At 34.9% G+C, this 10,909-nt stretch overlaps 1 protein-coding gene across 1 annotated transcript; it reads right to left on the bottom strand.

Moving 5' to 3' along the window:
• Position 1: 1 nt before the first annotated feature.
• Positions 2-9,597, bottom strand: f13a1b (coagulation factor XIII, A1 polypeptide b; the record flags this gene model as incomplete). Its single annotated transcript, XM_051113701.1, has 8 exons — positions 9,499-9,597; positions 6,771-7,051; positions 4,189-4,377; positions 2,814-3,062; positions 2,565-2,683; positions 853-960; positions 222-399; positions 2-138 (listed from the first exon to the last, which is right to left on the bottom strand). Coding segments are annotated over exons 2-8 (1,221 nt in total), but the record flags the coding sequence as incomplete, so codon positions are not given.
• Positions 9,598-10,909: the final 1,312 nt, after the last annotated feature.

The following is a 10,909-nucleotide window of genomic DNA, read 5'->3' as shown; positions in this document are numbered from 1 at the left end:
AGATGGAGTCTTTGGTGCGGCTCCGGTCCAGTTTTCCGTTTTCATCCAGGATGATGTCCATCTTCAGGTTGCCATCATTGTCGTGGGCAGAGAAGAAGTTCGTCACGACCCTGCCAGGGATTCCGAGGCAACGCAAGACTATGGAGAAGGAGAAGTAAAATCATAAAGATACCGATCATGTGACTTATTAATGAATATGAATGCCTTGTCCTGGTCCTCACAGGTGTTGAAGACAGCAGCGAAGACCCAGCACTGGGCGTAACAGACCGGTGTTCCCCTGCTGCCGGCGTAGTCCAGGAGGATCTCCACGCTGCCGGTCCAGGACGTCGGCGGGACACCGTATGTGTAATCGCCACTCCAGTTACCCACCAACACGCCGTCGTCATCACGTGAGTTCAGCTGTTAAAACAGCGCAGAGGTGAAGTCAACAATAGGTTTATAAAAGCTGAACAAGATATTTTGTTTGGACAATAGCACATATGCTATAACATCATGAGAAAAATTCAAAAAGCTATGTGTTTTTGGTATTCGGCACTTCAAGTTCGTGCACAAATATAACATTCAAAAGTTATATTCAAAATTATATTGTATTTTTAAAATATAAAATACTTATACATACACATTGCAACAGACAAAGCTGGGGTGGAGTAATATTATTTAATATTTTAAAAGAAACATTATAACAATTTAAAGTAACAGCTTTCTACTTGAATATATTTTAAAATGTAATTTATTCCTGCGATGCAAAGCTGAATTTTTATGCATCATTACTCCAGTCTTCAGTGTCATATGATCAAAAACTCAGCTTTTTGGAAATAGTTTTTACAGTTTGTCTCTGTTTCAGTGTCTTACCATAGCTGAAGCGACACGGGTCACTTTAACAACATCCCCACGGTTGGACAACGGCATATCTGCTTTATCCATAATGAAGAGACAGGCATCCAGGACACCAAACTCAAACTGAAAAATAAAGAACATACAGCTAATTGTGATATTTTTTTATTTGTAAAAATATTGTTATAGACTTTTCTCTATTATTATTAGAGAGTATTTTAACATTTAACTGTGCATGCTCATTTTTCTCTTTTTTTTCACTTTTCTTTTTTTGCATGTACAGTTAAAGTCAAAAGTTTACATACACCTTGCAGAATCTGCACAATGTTAATTATTTTAGCAACACAAGAGAGATCATACAAAACGCATGTTATTTTTTTATTTAGTTCTGACCTGAATAAGATATTTCACGTAAAAGACATTGACATATAGTCCACAAGAGAAAACAGTAGTTGAATTTATAAAAATTACCCTGTTCAAAATTTTACATGTGCTTGATTCTTAATACTGTGTTGTTACCTGAATGATCCACAGCTGTGTTTTTTTGTTTAGTGATAGTTGTTTACGAGTCCCTTAATTGTTTGTCCTGAACACAACTGCCCGCTGTTTTTCAGAAAAATTGTTCAGGTCCCACAAATTCTTTGGTTTTCCAGCATTTTTGTGTATTTGAACCCTTTCCAACAATGACTGTATGATTTTAAGATCCATCTTTTCACACTGAGGACAACTGAGGGACTCATATGCAACTATTACAAAAGGTTCAAACGCTCACTGATGCTCCAGAAAGAAAAACGATGCATTAAGAGCCGGGGGGTGAAAACTTTTTGAATTTGAAGATCAGGGTAAATTTCACTTATTTTGTCTTCTGGGAAACATGCAGGTATCTTCTGTAGATTCTGAAGGGCAGAATTACATGAAATAAATATGATATTTAGGCAAAATTAGACTAATGTACACATCTCTATTCTGTTCAAAAGTTTACACCCCCAGCTCTTAATATATTGTGCTTCCTTCCGGTGCTTCAGTGAGCATTTGAACCTTCTATAATAGTCCCTCTGTTGTCCTCAGTGTGAAAAGATGGATCTCACATTGTTGGAAATGGTTCAAATACACAAAAATGCTGAAAAAAACAAAGAATTTGTGCGGGGAGTTTAAAAATCTTTTAAACTTTTGAAGTGGGTACATTTTTCAGCTATTATTTTGTCTTGTGGACTATACGTAAACGACTTTTATGAGGTCAGTACTAAATAAAAAAATAACATACATTTTGTATAATCCTTCTTATTTTGGTAAAAGAATGAACATTTTGCAGATTCTGCAAGGTGTATGTAAACTTTTGACTTCAACTGTAAATTGCCTTTGGCATAATTTAATACCTTACCTAATGTTATTTATTAAAAATATGCATATTTATTAACATTATTACATTTAGCAAATCATAAAATTAATCCTTTTATCCATTTATTAATCGTTTATCTATTATGAATCACATTAATCCTGAAAAAAAAACTTATTTATCTTATTTACAATTTTTGAGTGAACATTGCCACAAGTATCCACAAATAATGTTTTTAGAAATACAAAACCAGTGCTAATTGAAGGAAAAAAAAATAAAAGAAGATTGAATCAAAGGTTTGGTGATAATTTAGCATAATAAGAAATTTACAAGCACTTTTTAAAAGGCTAGTCATTTTTGTGACTAAATGTGATGTGCATCAAGCTCCTCAAACCTGTCCGTAATTCCAGGCACGTTCAGACACATCGTCATATGCTCCATGATAGATGATCCCCAGCTCAGTCATAATACACTCTTCACGCTCCTCCTCATCATCCAGGAACACAGGATCAGCTTTAAACCAATCATCAGTTATCTACTTATTTTCAATGCACACAATTTAAAAAGATACACTGAGACTGCATGTTTTTAAGAGAGTGTATATAACATGGCAGCTTCTTCTAGAAAGGAAGAATTGTCAGACCTGGTGACCACGGGTTGAAGAGGATGTAGACATCTGTGCTCGGGTCCCTCCTGGTCCTGCGGATGCCGTAGGGAGTCACCACACCGATATATATCATGTATTTTCCCACAATGCACTCTGGTGAAGTTGTGATGCCCATTGTGACAACATTGTCGCTGGTCTCAACGATCCGGCCTCTCCAAACACTCTGTCGCTCCTCAGTGGGGAAAACAGGAATGTAGGTGCCCTTGCTGTACTGAGGACTCGGTCCTAGTGCACAAGAACAACAACAAATGAGCACAACGCAACGTTTAGTGCGGTTTCACTTTTTGTGCGGAAATATGCACTACTGTTTAAACTTTTAAGGTCGGTACGATTTATGAAAATCTCTTCTGCTCAGCAAGGCTGAATTTATTTAATGAAAAATACAGTAAAATTAGCAATATTGTGAAAAATTATGATTTAAAAGAACTGTTTTCTATGTGAATATATTTTAAATAATATGTTATTTCTTTCTGTGATCAAAGCTGAATTTTCAGCATCATTACTCCAGTCTTCAGACACTTCAGAAATCAATTCTTATATGATGATTTGCTGCAAAATTTGTGGAAATCATGATTCATTTTTATTTCAACATTCTTTGATGAACAAAGTTCTAAAGAATAGCATTCATTTAAAATATAAATCTTTTGTAGCATTATTCATGACTTCACTGTCACTTTTGATCAATTTAATGCATCCTTGCGGAACAAACGTTTTTTTTTTTTTTAAATCACACTGACCTCAAACTTTTGAATAGCACAGCAAAGTTTGTTCTAAACAACTAGGTTTACTCGCATTGTTTGCTTTGTCCGTTCATGAACTCATTTTCCAGTAAAAAAGCACCTTTTGCAACCTCAGATCGCGTGCTCCATTTCCTTAAATAATGTGAATGTGCTTGAATGTGCATGTGCATTAACAGCTGGGTGTGGTAAATATTATCAGGAAAACGAGAAGTGCACTGAAGGGAAGTGTGCCAACGAGAAGGGAAAGTGATGATGGCAGAATAATGGCATCTCTTGTGAAAGTTTAGGGTCGAATACATGCTGAAAATGCACACTGAATTACAATACTTGCTGCGCTGGACAACTTGCCTCTTTAAATAGCTCTTAGGTATTGCAAAAAAGGGGAAAATTGATAATTTAAGTAGAAGGAAGCTTTAACATGTGGTATGCTTCAAAAAACATCGAAAGACATTTGGTTTACCAATTTGAGAGAGATGTGGTGCTGCTCACTTACACTGTATTTGATTTAGACAGAAGAAAGAAAAATGAATGCTTTCATAAATCAAACCTTACAAAACTTACAAAAAGGCTTAATTTCAGACTTCTCAGCCTCACCTGAATAAGAGACTCACCTATGACAAACTCAACCGCAAACTTGTCTTCGGCCGGTTTGTAGGGCCGATTGAAGGTGATCTTGATCTGAAACTCTTGAGCGCGACGCACAATGAGTGAGTCACTGGAGTACAGGTGGGTGTGGTGCCCTTGTTTATTGATCTGTTGAGGTCGTTTGAGAACGTCGACATCCCAGATATCGAGAAACTCTGAGGGGCAGAAACATGAGTGTATATATATTTAAGGCTCAGCTGTAAATTAGCCTGTTTTTACAACCAATAATCAAGAAAAACAGCGGCATGGCCCTCTCACACAGGATGTCTTTTAGCCCTTTATCTCTGGGGGTTTGAAGGGAACAGGATGACGAAAGACAAGTTACAAGACAAAATGTGTGTTTCCTGCAATCATTTTATCAATGGGACAAGACTGCTCTGTTATCTGGTGGAAATGGTAAATATGGAGGAAATGCTCTTGAGGGATCAGGATACTTGCTCGAGCTTTTTGACTAGATAAGACCAAGTTAGCAAACGTTTAAGTAAACTGAACCTCTCCTTTTACCCAAACATACTGGTCACTCACAGGAAACGGTACGGTCTGTATGAATTACTACTGATAAAATTAATAGAATGCTGAACTTAGAGACAGTGTTTGATAATTTTACCTCTGTTGCGCATGTAATTCAAATAAATAAATAAATAAATGCAAATAAAAAATAATCAAAAACATTTTTATTTTAAATGTTTGTGAATATCCTATTGCATTTCTTTTTAATGGTCTATATACCAAAAATATGCTTTAATTTAAATTAGAATCTTTCAGAAGCTTTCAGTGCATAAATGTAGTTACGTTTAATGTGTTAATGCTTTATTAACTAATTCAAAGGAAATGCACAATTTGTGCGTTGGGAATTTTCCTCAACAACAATAATGACCAGTGTTACTTTAGTATTATTTACATGCTATTATTGTATTTATTAAAATTGTGAATATTTTTTATATTAATATATTTTTTTATTTTTTATAATATTATTTTATTAATATTGTGAATATTATTTTTTATTTTCAGCTTTCATTTTAATTTTGGGTTAAGTTTTAGTAAATGCATGTGTTTGTCTCTCTCTCTCTCTCTCTCTCTCTCTCTCTCTCTCTCTCTCTCTTTAGGTTTACACTTACACTACCGTTCAAAAGTTTGGGGTCAGTAAGACTTGTAATAGTCTTTAAAGAAGTCTCTTATGCTCATCAAGGCTGCATTTATTTGATTAAAAATATAGAAAAAAAACAGTAATATTGCAAAATGTTTTTACAATATAAAATAATGTTTTTTTTTTTATTTTAACATACTTTAAAATAGAATTTATTCCTGTGATGAAAAGCTGAATTTTTATCAGCTGTTACTCCAGTCTTAAGTGTCACATGATCCTTCAGAAATCATTCTAATATGCGGATTTATTATTAGAATGATCAATGTTGGATAATATCAACAGTTGTGCTGCCAAATATTTTTTGGAACCTGTGATTTTTTTTTTTTTTTTTTTTCAGGATTCTTTCATGAATAACAAGTTTAAAAAGTACAGTGTTTATTCAAAATATAAATATTTTATAACAATGTAAATTATTTATTATTAACTTTTAATAAACTTATTTACTTATTTAACTTTTTATTAACTTAATACATCCTTGGTGAATAAAAGTATTAATTTCTTTAAAAAAAAAAAAAAAAGAAACAATAAAAATGTACTGGCCCCAAACTTTTGAACGGTAGTGTATATACCTCAGTAACTCTCTGATTTGGGACAAAATGGGAACAGTTTTATATAGAAAAAGGTTAGAAATAATAAGGTGTATTGCTATCTCTAGTAAAAAAAAAAAATAAATATACTAAAATGTATTTAAAACACATATATGTCATGCCAAGTATACTACAAATATATTTCCATATTATGTACTTAATAGAAAATACCCTGCAATTTTAGTAGACTAAACTGGTATATTTAAAGTCTGCTAAATTGGAACAACTAATTTTGTACTTAATGCATTTTAAATGTGCAAAGGAATTGCTGAAGTCCAACTAAAGATATACTTGAGTATATTTGATTGCTTTAGGTACACTTTAAATATCTTGCATTTCAAGAGCATTATTATTTAAAGATCATACAATCCTCATCAATAGTGACATTAAAACCCATTTTAGGCTTAAAATTAAGAAATGTGCATTGTGCACAAGTAGTATTCCAAATAAAGTCTCGAGCGATATGTCAGTAAATATGTTAATAGACTTGAACTATAGTTAGTTTAACATAAATGCATTTTAAATCCATTACTTTTTTACTACGGTAGTTATTGCATTCAACTCCAAAATATTCAACCTCAACACTTTTTTTTTCAAAAACAATTACAAAATCGTACAAAGGCATATAAGAAAGATACTACTAAATAAATTCTTAACTTACTATGACAAAATTGAAATAATTTAGAATTTTAGGATTAGTAACTATAAATCACTATAGGTATTTTGCAAGGATATAAATATTTAATAATGGCAGGTAATAGTGTGAGGAATTACCCTGAATGTGAAATAAAAACACACATTTTTTCAGTCTCACCATTGAGCGGTGGTGGTCCTCTGGGCAGTAACATGAAGGGCTCGAACTCCTCCACTTTCCCCTCCTTTTGATTGGAGCTGACTTTGGCTCCTGCGGTGCGTCCGCGGTAGGACACGCGTTTGGGGCGCGCAGCGGCCGGTGGGGCTGCAGCTGCAGCAGGCGGGGCAGCCGGTGTGGTGTCCGGTGTGGCAGCCGGTTCGGCGGCAGGGGTCGGGTTCTCACGAGCCTCTTGATCAGCCATGGCAGGTACTGGTGCGGTGACCACTTAAACTGCTGAGATGCTAAACTCAGAAACAACACAAAAGGTCAGCTGCACACATCATGATAAGGAGTCTTGTTGTGTTTACACATCCTGGCTTTTTTATAAATTGGCCGCTACACAGGAATCTGTTTTGCATTGATGATGTAGCGCAGCATGAGACAAACTCAAAGCATGTGCTTAGGCACAGTTTTATTGCAGGATTTGCCTTTCTTCAGTGAATTTATTACAGCATGAAAAATCCAATGTAGAAACGTAAGCTGAAGAGTAAGACACAGCACTGTTTTTCTGTCGTTCTTTGTGTCTAAATGAGAGTTTTGACTTAAAAACAGTCAAAACTCACCTCTTTGGAGATCTTAACATTTTAGGTCAAAATAAAATCCAGGTGACATGTCACTCCAATAGCATGTGGAAAACTTATTTTTATGATAGGCTACACAATGGCCGCTTTTACACTGGCAAAATGTGTCACCGCAGATACACAAACACCTGTGTGATGGATTACATAAAAAGGGCGTCTCCTTGAATGAGGTGTGAAGTTTGAGGAGACGTTTGGCCCACTGGAGCAGTGAGTAACACTATGAACACAGTGAGGTCTCTGTTCATGTTCGAAGCATTTTCCACACTTAACCACTGGCGAGGTGAACTAGATGAAAAAATATTTTGCTGCCGATGTTTTTTTTTTAAATGTTTGCTAAGATTTTGTTTTCTCTGGTTACACTGTAGATATAAAACAGATGGTGGCACATATTAAAATAGTTATGTTTTGCAAACTACACAGAAAATTGTCTCTGCATGTAAACACTAACAGACTTACTTAAACACACAAATGCATTTGCAAACACAAACACAAATCTGCACTAAAAATTAAAATATAAATACACCAATCACTTAAAATAACTTTAGTATTCAAACACTTACACATCATCTTTAAAAACTAGTAACTTGTCCTTTGCAATTATTGCCCTCAACCAATTAAATCAGAACAAGTTTAAAACAGAAGTCCATTTCCAAAACAAAGATTCACATATAATGTACTCACCCCCTTGTCATCCAATATGTTCATGTCTTTCTTTTTTCAGTTGTAAAGAAATTATGTTTTTTGAGGAAAACATTTCAGCATTTTTCTCCATATAATGGACTGATAAGGTGCCCTGTATATTTTGAACTTCCAAAATGCAGTTTAAAATGCGGCTTCAAACTATCCCAAATGCAGTTGTAAACGATCCCAGCAGAGAAAGAAGGGTCTTATCTAGCAAAATGATCGGTTATTTTCATTAAAAAAATACAATTTAAATACTTTTTGTTCTCAAGCGCTCATCTTGCCTTGCTCTCGTTAAACTCTGTGTATTCTGACTCAAGACAGTTAATGTATGTCAAAAAACTCCAATCGTATTTTTCCCTCAACTTCAAAAATCATTTCAAAGTCATCCTACGTCGCTGCAGAAGTACCGACCCAGTCTTTGCAAAGTGAACATGCAAAGAAGATCAAACAACCTTAACAAAAAAGGAAAATAGGCAACATAGCGATATAGGATGATTTTGAAGATAAGGGAGAACATGAGTTGGGAGTTTTTTCGACATACCCTAACTGTCAAAAGCAGTCCAAAAACAGTCCAGGCAGACTGTAAGATAAGACGAGCGTTTGACATTAAAAACTATATAAATTGTATTATTTTTATGAAAATAACTGATCGTTACGCTAGATAAGACCCTTCTTTCTCAGCTGGGATCATTTACAACCGCATTTGGGATCGTTTGAAGCCACATTTAAACTGAATTTTGGAAGTTCAAAATCAGGGCAAAATATCAGTCCATTATATGAAGAAAAATGCTGAAATGTTTTCCTCAAAAAACAATTTCATTACAACTGAAGAAAGAAAGACATGAACATCTTGGATGACAGGGGGGGTGAGTACATTATATGTGAATCTTTGTTTTGGAAGTGGACTTCTCCTTTAAGAAAATTGGATAATTGCAAATATACATTACCGTTTTAAATTTTAAAGTCCGTAAGATTTTTTATTCCCAAGGAAATTAATACTTCTAAACAACAAGTATGCTTTAAATTGATCTAAATACATTTATAATGTTACAAAAGTTTCCATCCTGTTCATTAAAGAATCTTGAAAAAAAATGCATCAGTTTGTACAAAAATATTAAACAGAACAACTGTTTTCTGCATTGATAATAATCAGAAATGTTTCTTGAGCAGCAAATCAGCATATTAGAATGATTTCTGAGGGATCATGTGACACTGAAGACTAGAGTAATGATGCTGATAAATCATCTTTGCATCACAGAAATAAATTATATTTTCATATGCACTAAAATATATAATGGTTTTCTTAAATTGTAATAATATTTTCCTACATTCCTATATTTTGGATCAAATAAATGAAACTTTGGTGAGCACTAAAACTTCTAAACAGTGTAAGCTCTATACTGTAATTTACAAGATGCACTAACCTGGTTTATTTTGAGACAGAAAGGCAACACTGGTCTGCAGACACTGGAACCTGGAGTCTGGGAGCACATCAGGACGATTTTTTCCCTCATTTATATATAGGGCTGGAATAACCCAGTGTGTGTAAGAGCAGCATCACATGTGAAACATCATGGTGGGCGTGTTTATGTATGCAGATTAGCCCTATAAAAGCAGAGGGTGTGGATGTGTGAGATTAGAGTTGAAGTGCAAACTACCGCGTTTGTGTGGCTTGTGGCGAACAGAAATGTGACCGAATAAAGACACAAGTGGGGAATGTGGCATGTCCCTCTTGTCCCTCGCCTGGGAAGAGCAGATTTTAAGAAATAGTTCAAACAAAAATGAAAATTTGCTGAATATGTACTCACCCTCAGGTCATCCAAGATGTAGATGAGTTTGTTTCTTCATCAGATTCAGAGAAATGTAGCATTGCATCACTTGCTCACCAACGGATCCTCTGCAGTGAATGGGTGCCATCAGAACGAGAGTCCAAACAGCTGATAAAAACATCACAGTAATGCACAAGTAACACCACAAGTAACACACACCACCCCAGTCCATCAGTTAATGTCTTGTGAAGTGAAATAAATACACTGTTAATGTGTTTTAACTTTAAACAGTTGCTTTTGACGAAAATATTAGTCTATAATAACACTTTTTACTGTTAAATGGATTTTATGCATGACTCATGACTCAAAACATGCAATGCAGGATGTAACCCTCAAGATTTCTGTTTTTACAAAGCTTGCAAAAAGCAAAACAGTAACTTTCCAAACTGAACTCAAATTCACTCAAATCAACATTTACTCAAATAACACTGAAGCTACTTTCTCCTCAATTCCAGTGCTGATGGAGTTTTTGTACATTGCATTTGTAAAGCAGAATAAGTACAGATAGATATGCTGAAAAAGTAAAATTACATTCTTTTTTCACTGTGTTTGCTTTCCAGTAAGCGTCCCTACAACATGATTTACATGACAGGCAAAAGATGTTGCCTAAGATATTAATCTATCTTTAGCCTTGTTCCACTCTCTAATGCACTACATTATGGATCTTTTGGGCAGTTTGCGTCATTGCTTCAGGCGTTCTATATGGAAATATTTTATTTTGCCAAAGTTTCGAAGGGGGACCCTTTCAGATGCTTTGGGAGAGTATGAGTCACAGGCATGAGCTCACCTTTAGATTGAGCAGGAGCGCTGGAGAACAGGCAACTTTCTTTCACCATGAACTTTAATGCAGAAGATGTAATGCTTTGCTTCAATATGAGAGCTTGTCAAAGCAGATTAACAAGCAAGTTAAATCTAGTTACATAACACAGGTTGGACACAGTCTGCAGCTTATAAATGGGCCTTTCATGAAAATGTTATGTGGGACAAAAGGGTCATACATATACTG

This window comes from Labeo rohita, chromosome 7, assembly GCF_022985175.1.
Source record: "Labeo rohita strain BAU-BD-2019 chromosome 7, IGBB_LRoh.1.0, whole genome shotgun sequence".
Classification (NCBI taxonomy): Eukaryota; Metazoa; Chordata; class Actinopteri; order Cypriniformes; family Cyprinidae; genus Labeo; species Labeo rohita.
The sequence above is the reverse complement of the archived record's forward strand: the minus strand, read 5'-3'. Positions and strand labels throughout refer to the sequence as shown.